Raw genomic sequence first — 17,688 nt, 5'->3', positions numbered from 1 at the left:
GGGGACTGAGCGTTCCCTCCCCCTCGGCGAGCGTGGGTTTTGTCCGGGTTGTCCCGGTCCCCTCACGTGCGTGCGAACGCTCGTCATGAACGGAGCCGGTCAAACATCCCAATTACAGCGCCGCTGAACTTGGTCAATGTTTGGTGGCGCTGGTTCGAGCTGCCTTCCCACTCGTGTGCGGCTTCTCACACCTCCGTGCGAAATCTGCACACTTTACAAATTCGACATCGTGATAACGTCAAGTTGTAATGTGCCGTGCAGCTTCAGCTCAGTCTTGACGGGAGAGAACGACCCGCGACGAGGGACCACAGACGGGCGGGAATGGCAGCAGCCACGCGGTGAGCCCAGGCTGCCAATAGTTGCCCAAGCTCTGCGGTCCTCTATATATATGAAGGTCTTATCGGCCAAGTTAATTGGGTGGGAGGACACTGGAGCACCCGGAGAAGGGGGTGGTGGGAGCCACCACGCAACTCCTCCATCCCTGCTACGGCGACGCCAAGCGAGCGTGAGCGGCTACTCACATCTCCCGGCCGTTTCCTGACATCTTGAATCCACCAAAGGCGGTCTGCGCCTGGATCACGTTGTAGCAGTTCACCCTGCAGACCGACACAGAAGGCGGTTGTGAACAACAGCAGCGCGCTGTGCACAACGGTGGCGTGCGGGTGTCAGTGGGTGTGCGAGTGTGTGTGTGTTTGAGTGGGTGTGCGAGTGTGTGTGTGTGTTTGAGTGGGTGTGCGAGAGTGTGTGTGTGCTTATGGCTAGCTCTGATTTGACAGCAGAGTTCTCACTCCATCAGTCGGGCGGCATTATCTTTTCATTGGAAGTGCAATGCTATGTAGATGCTACCTGGCCTGTCGCTCCACACGAAGCTTCGGTTCTTCTCAGCCACAGTCATGCCCTCCCTTCTCTATGCTTGTATGTGCCTGAGTGCGTGCGTCAGTGTGTTAGTTCCTGTGCGCGTGCGTCAGAGCGCACGTGAGCGTGTGAGCGCGTGAGCGCGTGCGTACTCACCAGACGGTGCCGGCCTGCAGCCCCGCGGCGAGCGTGAGGGCCGTGTCGAGGTCGCGGGTGAAGACGGCTGCGGCGAGGCCATATCTCGTGTTGTTGGCCCGCTCCAGCACCTCCTCCACCGTGTCGAACTTGAGGATCATCTGCACCGGCCCGAAGATCTGTTCGCACGCACGCACGCACGCACGCACAATGTCCAGAGGCCTCCAGGCTCCGCGGGGGTTAAATCAAGAGACGTTGCGGTGCGTTCACGGCGGTCTCTGACCCCGAGCCGGCGATCGAATGTCTACGTTTCTCTGGAAGGGTCCGGTCTCAGAAGAGGACCATTAATGCAGACTCTGAAATGTCCACAGCTGGCTCTGCGGGGACTGTAAGCAAGAGGTGAGTAGCAGGAAATCGTCGTGAGGAGAACTCGGGGCAGCGCGGTGGGCATGGCCGTGGGCAGGGCCGTGAGCAGGGCTGTGCCTTGCCTCCTCCGTGACGATGCGCATGTGGTCCTGCACGTCGGTGAAGACGGTGGGCTGGATGAAGAGCGCCCCAGCCGCGGTGTCCGCCCCGCCCCCGCACGCCACGTGCGCCCCCTCCGTCTTGCCGCTCTCCACCAGCTCCAGCACCTTGTCGAACTGCGTCTGGTCCACCTGCGGGGTCACGCGGCGGGGATCACGCGGTGGGGTCACGCGATGGGGTCACGCGAGGTCACGCAAGGTCACGTGTGGGTGCAGGGAGAGGCACGGTACCACGCATTGTATTTGTCCGCTGTCCGTGTCGTCCGTTCACACAATAGTCACCCTGATGCTATTTTACCGTTTCTGCAAATTAATTTCACAATTACAGGAATCCCCCCTCCCCCGCTATATATGAGGGATGCGTTCCTGGGAAATGCTGCTTAAAATCAGGGGTTGCGTTCCGGGCGGGAATTCGTGACTAAATGTCATGAAGCGTACGGAAATGCATACGATTAGAAGTTAACATTCATTTTAACGAATAATAAATACAAGCAATTACATAAAACTCACCAGAGATGAGCTACGCTGATTTTGATCTTCAATATAGACACTCGCACGTCTTTCCCTGTTTTATATAATTCCGCATATGCTGCACGAGTTATTTCCGTGGGCAAGGGTGCCGCATTTTGAGCACATTCCAGAATGTTTCCCGCATGGATTCGAATAGTTCTCACGCAGCTCGCGGGGTAGAGCCAAGGAGAAACCTGGCGATAGCAAATGCCTCGTCGCCTGCTGCAAAACGCTGCCAAACTCCCAGTTTCACCTCCAGATGAACACTCTGCCTGCCGTTGTCATCCATCTCCCTCCCCCTCCTCCCCCTCCCTCCCTCCCTCCCTCCCCCTCTCACCCCCTCCCCTCTCCCTCCCTCCTCCCTCCCTTCTCCTCTCACCCCCTCCCCTCTCCCTCCTCCCTCCCTCCCTTCTCCTCTCACCCCCTTCCCTCTCCCTCCTCCCTCCCTCCCTCGCATGTTCCGGCCGCCGCACTGGGACAGAGTGCCCAAAGAAGCTGGGCAACCACTCTGTGCTCCACGCTGTGCTACACAGCCTGCTCCACGCTATGCTACACAGCCTGCTCCACGCTGTGCTACACAGTCTGCTCCAAGCTGTGCTTCACGCTATGCTACACAGCCTGCTCCACGCTATGCTACACAGTCTGCTCCACGCTGTGCTCCACGCTGTGCTACACGCTGTGCTCCACGCTGTGCTACACAGCCTGCTCCACACTATGCTCCACGCTGTGCCCCACGCTGTGCTCCACGCTGTGCTCCACGCTGTGCTACACAGTCTGCTCCACGCTGTGCTCCACGCTGTGCTCCACGCTGTGCTACACAGTCTGCTCCACGCTGTGCTCCACGCTGTGCTCCACGCTGTGCTCCACGCTGTGCTCCACGCTGTGCTCCACGCTGTGCTACACAGTCTGCTCCACGCTGTGCTCCACGCTGTGCTCCACGCTGTGCTCCACGCTGTGCTACACAGTCTGCTCCACGCTGTGCTCCACGCTGTGCTCCACGCTGTGCTCCACGCTATGCTCTACGCTGTGCTCCACGCTGTGCTACACAGTCTGCTCCACGCTATGCTACACAGCCTGCTCCACGCTATGCTACACAGTCTGCTCCACGCTATGCTCCACGCTGTGCTCCACGCTGTGCTCCACGCTATGCTACACAGTCTGCTCCACGCTATGCTACACAGTCTGCTCCACGCTGTGCTCCACGCTCCGCTTTCACACTTTACAGACACGAAGGAGTCATTGCTTTGCGCGGATTTGCAAATCAAGCGCTAAACTATTTAAGCTACTAAACAAAACTATTGAAGCTACTAAACTATTTAAACTACTAAATTTTAAAAACCTACGTAAGGCCCACTGAGCTATGTGTAGGGACCTGGCTATCACAAATGATAGCTCAACGAAGTGGGCTAATCGTCATCATCATCATCACCACGTGGACATTTATAGTCGCCAAATAATCTAAACGCCGTGATGTTTATTCTAAACGTGGAGGGAAAAACGCGAGGACTCGGAGAAAAATCCACGCGAGCACAGCGAGAGAGACACGCAGACTCCAAATCTACAGCAGCAGGCGTCAGAGTCGGGATCGAACACACGCCCTCCTGCGTACCAGGCGAGGTAGTCAACATCTCCTAGCCATCAAACGTCAACTTGACGGCCGTGAGCGGCGGTGGGGGGGGGGGGGCAGGCGACCGCCACCGTGGTGGTCCTCACCTGCGGGCCCTGATCGGTGCCGGGCCGAAGGGGGTCACCGAGGGCGCGGCGCCGTGCGCGCTCCACAGTGCGGCGGACGAACTCGTCGTAGACGGGGGCCTGCACGAAGACACGCGACCCCGCCGTGCAGCACTGGCCCTGGTTGAAGAAGGAGCCCTGGTGGGCCTGCTCCACCGCCAGGTCCACTGCCGGGGCCGGGGAGCGCACACAACGGCGACAAAACCGACGCGTCGGCGTTGCGTTCGCGTAACGCGTGGCCGGGTTTTCGCGACGGGAGCCTGTGCCGGGCCCCGTAAGGACGCGGCCAAAATTCAAGGGACGTCGAGGAGCCCTCGAAACGAGCTCAACGATCGAGCGGCGTGTGGGCGTTTTTAACGACGCGGCGCTGATTGCGATCGTTTCGGGCTCGCCCGCCGGTTACGTTGAAGAACGGCAACCCTGACAAACCGGAGTCAGCTCAGTTCGATCAACGCGACGCTCGGTTTGAAACTGCGTCGAGCGCCCTCGGGACGGAGATCCAGGAAGCGAGGGCAATGGCCCAGGAAGTCGGAATCATTTCTGTCGCTGTGAATCTTGGAGAGTGACCGTGGGCCCAGACCACCAACTCGCTACGTCGCGTAGACGTTACCCGGAGTCGAACCCCGGACTCCTGCCCTGGGAGTGCTCGGAGCTCTGCCACCTGACCCACCCGCTCTCGTTTTGAGGGCCTCCTTTTTTTTCCCGGGTTTTTATCAGAGATTTGTTCACGAGGCAATTCAGATCTACAAACACAGACACAATTTCAACCGAGAAGATGGTTTCAAATTAAGCAACCATTGGAAAGATGTTCTAAATCGAACCAAACATTAAACTAATTTTCAATGGTACAGTATATTTTTCAAGTAGTGGTACCCCAAACTTTCGCAGCTCTTATAAATTCCCCCTTTTCACACCATCAATAGGTAAACTCCCCCTCCCCCCCCCCCGCGCCAAACGGCAAGTGCACCCGCACGTACACCACCTCTATGCTAAGTCGGCAAATCAAATGCTAATTTTTATGCTAATTCCTTTGTCAAGGCACCTTGTTTCCTCGCACACAGCTTAAAGGTCGCGGTCTGAGCGTGGCTGTGTTTCACTCCAGCGCTGTCCTCGAGACAGCCTGATCCCTTCACCTGATGAAGGCCGCTTGTGTTGTGGCCGAAACGTCGTGATTTTTGTTGTTTTATTTTTTACCTACGTGACTTTACCGAATAGAACCAAAGAGTATAGGCCTTCTTTTTCACCGAATAATTATTCGTGATTTTTTCGTGCCACCGGCTGTGGCCGCAGCCATAGCGACGAGAAGGTACACTGGACGTGGTGTGCCGGGCGCGGTGCCACCGGCCGACCGAGAGAGGAGTCTCGGCCACAATGAATCCCCGGCGACTTTGGGAGTCCGGGGGCCTCGTGAATCGCGGCTCGTCGTGCTGGCACTCACGGTCCGCGTCGGCGAACACGATGTTGGGGCTCTTCCCGCCGAGCTCCAGGGTCACGCGCTTGAGGTTGCTGGCGCCGGCCGCCTGCTGGATCAGCTTCCCCACCTAGGGCCACGGACATCGGCGGCTCAACTCAGAACTCGGCCGTCGCAGACGTCCGGGCAGATTCCCCCCAACGTTGGCATGTTGTTGAAGGCTGTTGGACTGACGTTGGTCCAACGTTGGTCCAACGTCAGCCCAACGTTCCATGTTTACGGGGATGAGTCGATGGATCGTTATGAGCCCAGCGATGGGGCATCCTTCATCGTGGTATAGAATGGTTTTGTGATAGAAACCGCCCTCCTTAACGCTGGTGGTGCCTCAGTAGCGCTGTTACACGTGATAAGCGTGCGTGCGCGCGCACACACATGGACAGCGGGGAGCGGTAGCGTAGTGGTGAACCGAGTGAGATTCTCACTCACGGCCGACATCGGTGGTGGCAAATCTGAACCGGTCATGCGCCTCCCCGAGGTCGACTCGGCCTTAAGTGAGTGCACAGTGGGGTGTGGAAACATCAGCAGCTGGCGTGCCAACGTCAGCAGGGGCAGGCGTGGTGCAGTGCCACCCACCGCTCGCACACCCCGACAGCCCGCTGCGGGCCGCACGGGGGAGCCTTGTGATCTGTGCGCTCACCTCGGTGGAGCCGGTGAAGGCCACCTTGTCTACGTCCACGTGCCGAGCGATGGCGGCGCCGGCAGTCGGCCCGAACCCCGGCAGCATGTTGACGACGCCTGGCGGGAATCCCGCCTGGCAGGGGGGCACGGGTGGCACGGATGCAAAGACAAAGATCCCCCGCGTAGCCTTAACAGACCGTTGGGACGAGTGCTGTTAGCGAGTAGCGGCACCTATGAAGGCCGGCGCGGCACATGAGGGGGTGGGTGGCCAGCAACCACGCTCGGCCGCCTTTGTCTCCCCCAGTGGCAATGTTTACACACCGCACCAGGCACTCGTGTGTTGGCCGTGAGCGGGAATCGAACTTGGGTCACCGAATGCGTAGCGCACAAATGCACACACACACACACAGTCTCTAGATCTCAATCTAAATCAGCTCAAGCCTCCTCCCGTACACCACGTGACTTCTGCGTGGCCACCCCCACTCTGAGCCCCTTCAATATCCCCGTCCCCGCCCGCTGTGGAAACAGACGCCGCTCCTCCTCCATGCAGCAGCAGCAGCAGCAGCGTCGAGGCCCTCACGCAGCCTCCTCCTCCCTCTCCTCGTCTCTCCTGGCCCATCCCTTTCCCTTGATTCCCCATTCTTTCTCTCTTCCTTCTCCCGTTCCTTTCTCTTTCTTCACACATTGTACCCTCGACTCGATCCTTCTTCCCGCCGTGTAGCCACGCGTAGGACGTTGCTCGTATTTATAGATAAAAAAATACAGAAAGACACGCACACACGTGTATCATCATCAGCCACGAGCGCAGCCGGGTGAAGGGCCTCCCCGCGCCTGCAGTGCAATGATCCATCTATCGCCTTCATCCCGTCGCGCCGGCTCCGCTCCGTCTCGGCAGCGGAGCCGCGTCCCGCGGCGCAGGGTCGACACCGAAGGCCCCGCGGCACGGGCGGCCACGCTGCCTCGGGCTCGCGCCGCGACGCCGCACGTGGGAGCCGCCGGACGGGCAGCTGCCGGCGCTGCCGGCGCTGCCGGCGCCGCGAACGCGAGCCAGAGCGGCGCTGCCGGAGATTGCCGGAGCTGTCACCTCGAGGATGAGCGAGCACACGTGGAGGGCGCTCAGTGGGGTCTGCTCGGCCGGCTTCACGACCACGGTGTTGCCGCAGCACAGCGCCGGGGCCAGCTTCCAGGCCAGCATCAGCAGCGGAAAGTTCCACTGCGCACGCAGACATGGGGGGGGGGGGGGGGGGGGTCGGATGGGAGGGGGGGAAGGCGAGGGGAAGGGGGGGGGGGGATGACTCGCTCGCTCTCGCTCGTATCTCCCGTGCAGCGGCGGCGGCAACAGCTGCGGGTTTCTGTCGGAGGGTGAGGAGGTGTCGGCGTCGAGGTGCGGCGGTGGCGACGAAGTCCCCGTCAACCCCCTTCCCATGCAACGGAGCGACAATTTGACCTCGGGGGCGGTGTTGCGCACCAGCGGAGGAGCGGGGCGCCCGCCCCGCTCGTGTTGGGCGGTTCGCGGTTCGGCTACGGCGGGCCCACCCCGGTTAACGTGGCGGCGAGTCCGCCAGCGGCTAGAAACGCGGCCACGCGGGGCCGTCCGCGTCGCTCAGGAAAGGGCGGACGTGAAAGAACCCCGTGAGGTCACTGTAGGAGCAGGCCACCCTGTGGCCGGCGTCGCGGGCCAATCGCACCCCTTTCTCTGCAAATGCGTTTCACGCAGTGTGCGCATGTTGATCTTCTTTTCGCACCGTGCGTAGACAACCGCGCGCTAACGGGGGAATGCACAGCGATCGTCGCCCCCCCACCGCGCACGCACTCGGCAGGACCCTCCTGAATGAGAGTCTTGAGACTCGGCAAAGCTTTCCTGAGTAAACAAGTGAAATAATGATACAGTTACAACGAATGATAATCCTGCTTTGTCTTTGAATGGCAGAAAAAAACACATTCATCAATGGTCTTGAGAGGAAACATCTCTCCTAGACAACGTTTGAGGCAACAGCCCTTCTGCATAGCATATATTTCCAATGGATGAGAAACTGCCTGCAAATACCCACACGTGGTATAGACTCGGACTACGCGGTGGCCGGGAGATGACAGTAAAGCGATGGATGAATGAAAAAACGAGTGAATGACTGGATGGTTGGTTGGATGTATGAATGAATTGTGAATGATAAATTATTTGATGACTGAATGGATTCTTGAATGTATGTACAGAGGAATTAGTGATTGTATGAATGAATGAATTACTGCAGGTACGTATGGATGAATGATTGATGGAATGACAGAATGAATGGAGAGGTGCGCGCTCACCGGTATGATCTGCCCACAGACCCCGATGGGCTCGTGCCGCGTGTACGATATGAAGTCTCCGTCTGCCACCACGGAGCCAACAACGACACAACAATGACACAACAACACAACAACACGACACCACAACTACACAACAACACGACACCACAACTACACAACAACACGACACCACAACTACACGACACCACAACTACACAACACCACAACTACACAACAACACGACACAACAATGACACAACAACACAACAACACGACACCACAACCACACAACAACACGACACCACAACTACACAACAACACGACACCACAACTACACAACAACACGACACCACAACTATACAACACGGCACCACAACTACACAACACCACAACTACACAACAACATGACACCATAACTACACAACAACACAACAACACGACAGAACACCGCAACTACACAATGACACAATGACGTAACAGCAATACGATGACATAACACGACGCAATAACACGGCGACATAACACGACACAATAACACAACGTGGCGTGTGCTGTGTGTGTGTTCGCTCTACGGTGGCGTGTGAGTGGGTTAGGGGGTGTGAGTGAGTGGATTAGGGGTGTGAGTGAGTGGGTTAGGGGTGTGAGTGAGTGGGTTAGGGGGTGTGAGTGAGTGAGTTAGGGGTGTGAGTGAGTTAGGGGGTGTGAGTGAGTGAGTTAGGGGGTGTGAGTGAGTGAGTTAGGGGTGTAAGTGAGTGAGTTAGGGGTGTGAGTGAGTGGGTTAGGGGTGTGAGTGAGTTAGGGGGTGTGAGTGAGTGGGTTAGGGGTGTGAGTGAGTTAGGGGGTGTGAGTGAGTGAGTTAGGGGTGTGAGTGAGTGAGTGAGTTAGGGGGTGTGAGTGAGTGGGTTAGGGGGTGTGAGTGAGTGGGTTAGGGGGTGTGAGTGAGTGAGTTAGGGGGTGTGAGTGAGTGGGTTAGGGGTGTGAGTGAGTGAGTTAGGGGGTGTGACTGAGTGAGTTAGGGGTGTGAGTGAGTGGGTTAGGGGGTGTGAGTGAGTGGGTTAGGGGGTGTGAGTGAGTGAGTTAGGGGGTGTGAGTGAGTGGGTTAGGGGGTGTGAGTGAGTGGGTTAGGGGGTGTGAGTGAGTGAGTTAGGGGTGTGAGTGAGTGGGTTAGGGGGTGTGAGTGAGTGGGTTAGGGGGTGTGAGTGAGTGAGTTAGGGGGTGTGAGTGTGTGGGTTAGGGGGTGTGAGTGAGTGAGTGAGTTAGGGGGTGTGAGTGAGTGAGTTAGGGGGTGTGAGTGAGTGAGTTATGGGGTGTGAGTGAGTGAGTTAGGGGTGTGAGTGAGTTAGGGGTGTGAGTGAGTGAGTTAGGGGGTGTGAGTGAGTGAGTTAGGGGGTGTGAGTGAGTGAGTTAGGGGTGTGAGTGAGTGAGTTAGGGGTGTGAGTGAGTGAGTGAGTTAGGGGGTGTGAGTGAGTGGGTTAGGGGTGTGAGTGAGTGAGTTAGGGGGTGTGACTGAGTGAGTTAGGGGTGTGAGTGAGTGGGTTAGGGGGTGTGAGTGAGTGGGTTAGGGGGTGTGAGTGAGTTAGGGGGTGTGAGTGAGTGGGTTAGGGGGTGTGAGTGAGTGGGTTAGGGGGTGTGAGTGAGTGAGTTAGGGGGGTGAGTGAGTGGGTTAGGGGGTGTGAGTGAGTGGGTTAGGGGGTGTCAGTGAGTGAGTTAGGGGGTGTGAGTGTGTGGGTTAGGGGGTGTGAGTGAGTGAGTGAGTTAGGGGGTGTGAGTGAGTGAGTTAGGGGGTGTGAGTGAGTGAGTTATGGGGTGTGAGTGAGTTAGTTAGGGGTGTGAGTGAGTGGGTTAGGGGGTGTGAGTGAGTGAGTGAGTTAGGGGGTGTGAGTGAGTGAGTTAGGGGGTGTGAGTGAGTGAGTTAGTGGGTGTGAGTGAGTGAGTTAGGGGGTGTGAGTGAGTGAGTTAGGGGGTGAGTGTGTTAGGGGGTGTGAGTGAGTGGGTTAGGGGGTGTGAGTGAGTGAGTTAGGGGGTGTGAGTGAGTGAGTTAGGGGGTGTGAGTGAGTGGGTTAGGGGGTGTGAGTGAGTGAGTTAGGGGGTGTGAGTGAGTGAGTTAGGGGGTGTGAGTGAGTGAGTTAGGGGTGTGAGTGAGTGAGTTAGGGGGTGTGAGTGAGTGAGTTAGGGGGTGTGAGTGAGTGAGTTAGGGGTGTGAGTGAGTGAATTAGGGGTGTGAGTGAGTGAGTTAGGGGGTGTGAGTGAGTGAGTTAGGGGGTGTGAGTGGGTTAGGGGGTGTGAGTGAGTGGGTTAGGGGTGTGAGTGAGTGAGTGAGTTAGGGGTGTGAGTGAGTGAGTTAGGGGGTGTGAGTGAGTGAGTTAGGGGGTGTGAGTGAGTGAGTTAGGGAGTGTGAGTGAGTGGGTTAGGGGGTGAGAGTGAGTGAGTTAGGGGGTGTGAGTGAGTGAGTTAGGGGGTGTGAGTGGGTTAGGGGGTGTGAGTGAGTTAGGGGGTGTGAGTGAGTGAGTTAGGGGGTGTTAGTGGGTTAGGGGGTGTGAGTGAGTGAGTTAGGGGTGTGAGTAAGTGGGTTAGGGGTGTGAGTGAGTGAGTTAGGGGTGTGAGTGAGTGAGTGAGTTAGGGGGTGTGAGTGAGTGGTTAGGGGGTGTGAGTGAGTGGGTTAGGGGGTGTGAGTGAGTGAGTTAGGGGGTGTGAGTGAGTGGGTTAGGGGTGTGAGTGAGTGAGTTAGGGGGTGTGACTGAGTGAGTTAGGGGTGTGAGTGAGTGGGTTAGGGGGTGTGAGTGAGTGGGTTAGGGGGTGTGAGTGAGTGGGTTAGGGGGTGTGAGTGAGTGAGTTAGGGGTGTGAGTGAGTGGGTTAGGGGGTGTGAGTGAGTGGGTTAGGGGGTGTGAGTGAGTGAGTTAGGGGGTGTGAGTGTGTGGGTTAGGGGGTGTGAGTGAGTGAGTGAGTTAGGGGGTGTGAGTGAGTGAGTTAGGGGGTGTGAGTGAGTTATGGGGTGTGAGTGAGTTAGTTAGGGGTGTGAGTGAGTGGGTTAGGGGGTGTGAGTGAGTGAGTGAGTTAGGGGGTGTGAGTGAGTGAGTTAGGGGGTGTGAGTGAGTGAGTTAGTGGGTGTGAGTGAGTGAGTTAGGGGGTGTGAGTGAGTGAGTTAGGGGGTGAGTGTGTTAGGGGGTGTGAGTGAGTGGGTTAGGGGGTGTGAGTGAGTGAGTTAGGGGGTGTGAGTGAGTGAGTTAGGGGGTGTGAGTGAGTGGGTTAGGGGGTGTGAGTGAGTGAGTTAGGGGGTGTGAGTGAGTGAGTTAGGGGGTGTGAGTGAGTTAGTTAGGGGTGTGAGTGAGTGAGTTAGGGGGTGTGAGTGAGTGAGTTAGGGGGTGTGAGTGAGTGAGTTAGGGGTGTGAGTGAGTGAATTAGGGGTGTGAGTGAGTGAGTTAGGGGGTGTGAGTGAGTGAGTTAGGGGGTGTGAGTGGGTTAGGGGGTGTGAGTGAGTGGGTTAGGGGTGTGAGTGAGTGAGTGAGTTAGGGGTGTGAGTGAGTGAGTTAGGGGGTGTGAGTGAGTGAGTTAGGGGGTGTGAGTGAGTGAGTTAGGGGGTGTGAGTGAGTGGGTTAGGGGGTGAGAGTGAGTGAGTTAGGGGGTGTGAGTGAGTGAGTTAGGGGGTGTGAGTGGGTTAGGGGGTGTGAGTGAGTTAGGGGGTGTGAGTGAGTGAGTTAGGGGGTGTGAGTGGGTTAGGGGTGTGAGTGAGTGAGTTAGGGGTGTGAGTCAGTGGGTTAGGGGTGTGAGTGAGTGGGTTAGGGGGTGTGAGTGAGTGAGTTAGGGGTGTGAGTGGGTTAGGGGGTGTGAGTGAGTGGGTTAGGGGGTGTGAGTGAGTGGGTTAGGGGGTGTGAGTGAGTGAGTTAGGGGTGTGACTGAGTGAGTTAGGGGGTGTGAGTGAGTTAGGGGGTGTGAGTGGGTTAGGGGGTGTGAGTGAGTGAGTTAGGGGGTGTGAGTGAGTGAGTTAGGGGTGTGACTGAGTGAGCTAGGGGGTGTGAGTGAGTGAGTTAGGGGTGTGAGTGAGTGGGTTAGGGGGTGTGAGTGAGTGAGTTAGGGGGTGTGAGTGAGTGAGTTAGGGGGTGTGAGTGAGTGAGTTAGGGGGTGTGAGTGAGTGAGTTAGGGGGTGTGAGTGAGTGGGTTAGGGGTGTGAGTGAGTGAGTTAGGGGGTGTGAGTGAGTGAGTTAGGGGGTGTGAGTGAGTGAGTTAGGGGTGTGAGTGAGTTAGGGGTGTGAGTGAGTGAGTTAGGGGGTGTGAGTGAGTTAGGGGGTGTGAGTGAGTGAGTTAGGGGTGTGGGTGAGTGAGTTAGGGGGTGTGAGTGAGTGAGTTAGGGGGTGTGAGTGAGTGAATTAGGGGTGTGAGTGAGTTAGGAGGTGTGAGTGAGTGGGTTACGGGGTGTGAGTGAGTGAGTTAGGGGTGTGAGTGAGTGAGTTAGGGGTGTGAGTGAGTGAGTTAGGGGGTGTGAGTGAGTGGGTTAGGGGGTGTGAGTGAGTGGGTTAGGGGGTGTGAGTGAGTGAGTTAGGGGGTGTGAGTGAGTGAGTTAGGGGGTGTGAGTGAGTGAGTGAGTTAGGGTGTGTGAGTGAGTGAGTTAGGGGGTGTGAGTGAGTGAGTTAGGGGGTGTGAGTGAGTGGGTTAGGGGGTGTGAGTGAGTGAGTTAGGGGGTGTGAGTGAGTGAGTTAGGGGGTGTGAGTGAGTGAGTTAGGGGGTGTGAGTGAGTTAGGGGGTGTGAGTGAGTGAGTGAGTTAGGGGTGTGAGTGAGTGAGTTAGGGGGTGTGAGTGAGTGAGTTAGGGGGTGTGAGTGAGTGAGTTAGGGGTGTGAGTGAGTGAGTTAGGGGGTGTGAGTGAGTGGGTTAGGGGGTGTGAGTGAGTTAGGGGTGTGCCTGAGTGAGTTAGGGGGTGTGAGTGAGTGAGTTAGGGGGTGTGAGTGAGTGAGTTAGGGGGTGTGAGTGAGTGAGTGAGTTAGGGGTGTGAGTGAGTGAGTTAGGGGGTGTGAGTGAGTGAGTTAGGGGGTGTGAGTGAGTGAGTTAGGGGGTGTGAGTGGGTTAGGGGGTGTGAGTGAGTGAGTTAGGGGTGTGAGTAAGTGGGTTAGGGGTGTGAGTGAGTGAGTTAGGGGTGTGAGTGAGTGAGTGAGTTAGGGGGTGTGAGTGAGTGGGTTAGGGGGTGTGAGTGAGTGGGTTAGGGGGTGTGAGTGAGTGGGTTAGGGGGTGTGAGTGAGTGAGTTAGGGGGTGTGAGTGTGTGGGTTAGGGGGTGTGAGTGAGTGAGTGAGTTAGGGGGTGTGAGTGAGTGAGTTAGGGGGTGTGAGTGAGTGAGTTATGGGGTGTGAGTGAGTTAGTTAGGGGTGTGAGTGAGTGGGTTAGGGGGTGTGAGTGAGTGAGTGAGTTAGGGGGTGTGAGTGAGTGAGTTAGGGGGTGTGAGTGAGTGAGTTAGTGGGTGTGAGTGAGTGAGTTAGGGGGTGTGATTGAGTGAGTTAGGGGGTGAGTGTGTTAGGGGGTGTGAGTGAGTGGGTTAGGGGGTGTGAGTGAGTGAGTTAGGGGGTGTGAGTGAGTGAGTTAGGGGGTGTGAGTGAGTGGGTTAGGGGGTGTGAGTGAGTGAGTTAGGGGGTGTGAGTGAGTGAGTTAGGGGGTGTGAGTGAGTGAGTTAGGGGTGTGAGTGAGTGAGTTAGGGGGTGTAAGTGAGTGAGTTAGGGGGTGTGAGTGAGTGAGTTAGGGGTGTGAGTGAGTGAATTAGGGGTGTGAGTGAGTGAGTTAGGGGGTGTGAGTGAGTGAGTTAGGAGGTGTGAGTGGGTTAGGGGGTGTGAGTGAGTGGGTTAGGGGTGTGAGTGAGTGAGTGAGTTAGGGGTGTGAGTGAGTGAGTTAGGGGGTGTGAGTGAGTGAGTTAGGGGGTGTGAGTGAGTGAGTTAGGGGGTGTGAGTGAGTGGGTTAGGGGGTGAGAGTGAGTGAGTTAGGGGGTGTGAGTGAGTGAGTTAGGGGGTGTGAGTGGGTTAGGGGGTGTGAGTGAGTTAGGGGGTGTGAGTGAGTGAGTTAGGGGGTGTGAGTGGGTTAGGGGGTGTGAGTGAGTGAGTTAGGGGTGTGAGTCAGTGGGTTAGGGGTGTGAGTGAGTGGGTTAGGGGGTGTGAGTGAGTGAGTTAGGGGTGTGAGTGGGTTAGGGGGTGTGAGTGAGTGGGTTAGGGGGTGTGAGTGAGTGGGTTAGGGGGTGTGAGTGAGTGAGTTAGGGGTGTGACTGAGTGAGTTAGGGGGTGTGAGTGAGTTAGGGGGTGTGAGTGGGTTAGGGGGTGTGAGTGAGTGAGTTAGGGGGTGTGAGTGAGTGAGTTAGGGGTGTGACTGAGTGAGCTAGGGGGTGTGAGTGAGTGAGTTAGGGGTGTGAGTGAGTGGGTTAGGGGGTGTGAGTGAGTGAGTTAGGGGGTGTGAGTGAGTGAGTGAGTTAGGGGTGTGAGTGAGTGAGTTAGGGGGTGTGAGTGAGTGAGTTAGGGGGTGTGAGTGAGTGAGTTAGGGGGTGTGAGTGGGTTAGGGGGTGTGAGTGAGTGAGTTAGGGGTGTGAGTAAGTGGGTTAGGGGTGTGAGTGAGTGAGTTAGGGGTGTGAGTGAGTGAGTGAGTTAGGGGGTGTGAGTGAGTGGGTTAGGGGGTGTGAGTGAGTGGGTTAGGGGGTGTGAGTGAGTGGGTTAGGGGGTGTGAGTGAGTGAGTTAGGGGGTGTGAGTGTGTGGGTTAGGGGGTGTGAGTGAGTGAGTGAGTTAGGGGGTGTGAGTGAGTGAGTTAGGGGGTGTGAGTGAGTGAGTTATGGGGTGTGAGTGAGTTAGTTAGGGGTGTGAGTGAGTGGGTTAGGGGGTGTGAGTGAGTGAGTGAGTTAGGGGGTGTGAGTGAGTGAGTTAGGGGGTGTGAGTGAGTGAGTTAGTGTGAGTGAGTGAGTTAGGGGGTGTGATTGAGTGAGTTAGGGGGTGAGTGTGTTAGGGGGTGTGAGTGAGTGGGTTAGGGGGTGTGAGTGAGTGAGTTAGGGGGTGTGAGTGAGTGAGTTAGGGGGTGTGAGTGAGTGGGTTAGGGGGTGTGAGTGAGTGAGTTAGGGGGTGTGAGTGAGTGAGTTAGGGGGTGTGAGTGAGTGAGTTAGGGGTGTGAGTGAGTGAGTTAGGGGGTGTGAGTGAGTGAGTTAGGGGGTGTGAGTGAGTGAGTTAGGGGTGTGAGTGAGTGAATTAGGGGTGTGAGTGAGTGAGTTAGGGGGTGTGAGTGAGTGAGTTAGGAGGTGTGAGTGGGTTAGGGGGTGTGAGTGAGTGGGTTAGGGGTGTGAGTGAGTGAGTGAGTTAGGGGTGTGAGTGAGTGAGTTAGGGGGTGTGAGTGAGTGAGTTAGGGGGTGTGAGTGAGTGAGTTAGGGGGTGTGAGTGAGTGGGTTAGGGGGTGAGAGTGAGTGAGTTAGGGGGTGTGAGTGAGTGAGTTAGGGGGTGTGAGTGGGTTAGGGGGTGTGAGTGAGTTAGGGGGTGTGAGTGAGTGAGTTAGGGGGTGTGAGTGGGTTAGGGGGTGTGAGTGAGTGAGTTAGGGGTGTGAGTCAGTGGGTTAGGGGTGTGAGTGAGTGGGTTAGGGGGTGTGAGTGAGTGAGTTAGGGGTGTGAGTGGGTTAGGGGGTGTGAGTGAGTGGGTTAGGGGGTGTGAGTGAGTGGGTTAGGGGGTGTGAGTGAGTGAGTTAGGGGTGTGACTGAGTGAGTTAGGGGGTGTGAGTGAGTTAGGGGGTGTGAGTGGGTTAGGGGGTGTGAGTGAGTGAGTTAGGGGGTGTGAGTGAGTGAGTTAGGGGTGTGACTGAGTGAGCTAGGGGGTGTGAGTGAGTGAGTTAGGGGTGTGAGTGAGTGGGTTAGGGGGTGTGAGTGAGTGAGTTAGGGGGTGTGAGTGAGTGAGTTAGGGGGTGTGAGTGAGTGAGTTAGGGGGTGTGAGTGAGTGAGTTAGGGGGTGTGAGTGAGTGGGTTAGGGGTGTGAGTGAGTGAGTTAGGGGGTGTGAGTGAGTGAGTTAGGGGGTGTGAGTGAGTGAGTTAGGGGTGTGAGTGAGTGAGTTAGGGGTGTGAGTGAGTGAGTTAGGGGGTGTGAGTGAGTTAGGGGGTGTGAGTGAGTGAGTTAGGGGTGTGGGTGAGTGAGTTAGGGGGTGTGAGTGAGTGAGTTAGGGGGTGTGAGTGAGTGAATTAGGGGTGTGAGTGAGTTAGGAGGTGTGAGTGAGTGGGTTACGGGGTGTGAGTGAGTGAGTTAGGGGTGTGAGTGAGTGAGTTAGGGGTGTGACTGAGTGAGTTAGGGGGTGTGAGTGAGTGAGTTAGGGGGTGTGAGTGAGTGAGTTAAGGGTGTGACTGAGTGAGTTAGGGGGTGTGAGTGAGTGAGTTAGGGGGTGTGAGTGAGTTAGGGGGTGTGAGTGAGTGAGTGAGTTAGGGGTGTGAGTGAGTGAGTTAGGGGGTGTGAGTGAGTGAGTTAGGGGGTGTGAGTGAGTGAGTTAGGGGTGTGAGTGAGTGAGTTAGGGGGTGTGAGTGAGTGGGTTAGGGGGTGTGAGTGAGTGAGTTAGGGGTGTGACTGAGTGAGTTAGGGGGTGTGAGTGAGTGAGTTAGGGGGTGTGAGTGAGTGAGTTAGGGGGTGTGAGTGAGTGAGTGAGTTAGGGGTGTGAGTGAGTGAGTTAGGGGGTGTGAGTGAGTGAGTTAGGGGGTGTGAGTGAGTGAGTTAGGGGTGTGAGTGAGTGAGTTAGGGGGTGTGAGTGAGTGGGTTAGGGGGTGTGAGTGAGTTAGGGGTGTGACTGAGTGAGTTAGGGGGTGTGAGTGAGTGAGTTAGGGGGTGTGAGTGAGTGAGTTAGGGGGTGTGAGTGAGTGAGTGAGTTAGGGGTGTGAGTGAGTGAGTTAGGGGGTGTGAGTGAGTGAGTTAGGGGGTGTGAGTGAGTGAGTTAGGGGGTGTGAGTGAGTGAGTTAGGGGGTGTGAGTGAGTGGGTTAGGGGGTGTGAGTGAGTGAGTTAGGGGTGTGAGTGAGTGAGTTAGGGGGTGTGAGTGAGTGGGTTAGGGGGTGTGAGTGAGTGAGTTAGGGGTGTGACTGAGTGAGTTAGGGGTGTGAGTGAGTGAGTTAGGGGGTGTGAGTGAGTGAGTTAGGGGTGTGACTGAGTGAGTTAGGGATGTGACTGAGTTAGTTAGGGGTGTGACTGAGTGGTCTACGCACCGACTGGCACTGTGCGTCCCTGCACTTTGTCTGCCCAGCCTGCGTAGTAGCGCAGTGTCCTGATGACCCCGTCCAAGTCGACAAAGTATGTCGTGAGGAACGGCTTCCCCGCGTCCAGGCACTCCAGCGTCTAGCGGGAGTGCCATCATCAGCATCATCATCGCCATCATCATCATCACCATCATCACCATCATCAACATCGCCATCATCGCCATCATCAACATCGCCATCATCACCATCATCACCATCATCAACATCGCCATCATCATCACCATCATCAACATCGCCATCATCATCACCATCATCACCATCATCAACATCGCCATCATCAGCATCATCATCACCATCATCAACATCGCCATCATCATCACCATCATCACCATCAT

The 17,688-nt window shown here is 56.5% G+C and overlaps 1 protein-coding gene across 4 annotated transcripts in view; it reads right to left on the bottom strand.

Annotated features, from left to right (window-relative positions):
• The window catches only part of LOC116950758 (retinal dehydrogenase 2-like), a 33,906-nt gene that overhangs the window by 2,025 nt on the left and 14,193 nt on the right, over positions 1–17,688 (bottom strand). For all 4 annotated transcript variants that reach the window (XR_012946487.1, XR_012946488.1, XM_032968791.2 and 1 more), the window contains 9 exons: positions 17,303–17,432; positions 8,152–8,213; positions 6,929–7,057; positions 5,864–5,977; positions 5,194–5,296; positions 3,738–3,922; positions 1,479–1,646; positions 1,012–1,169; positions 522–596 (listed from right to left, as the gene is read on the bottom strand). Coding sequence is in view for 2 of the 4 variants with exons in the window: in XM_032968791.2 (XP_032824682.2) it covers positions 522–596; positions 1,012–1,169; positions 1,479–1,646; positions 3,738–3,922; positions 5,194–5,296; positions 5,864–5,977; positions 6,929–7,057; positions 8,152–8,213; positions 17,303–17,432 (1,124 nt within the window). In the remaining 2 variants the exon portion in view is untranslated. The remainder of the gene's footprint in view (positions 1–521; positions 597–1,011; positions 1,170–1,478; positions 1,647–3,737; positions 3,923–5,193; positions 5,297–5,863; positions 5,978–6,928; positions 7,058–8,151; positions 8,214–17,302; positions 17,433–17,688) is intronic.

The sequence above is a fragment of the Petromyzon marinus genome, chromosome 40, assembly GCF_048934315.1.
Source record: "Petromyzon marinus isolate PM22_M1 ecotype Great Lakes invasive population chromosome 40, UKy_Petmar_22M1.pri1.0, whole genome shotgun sequence".
In the NCBI taxonomy this organism is placed as follows: Eukaryota; Metazoa; Chordata; class Hyperoartia; order Petromyzontiformes; family Petromyzontidae; genus Petromyzon; species Petromyzon marinus.
This window is presented reverse-complemented; position numbering and strand designations above follow the sequence as displayed.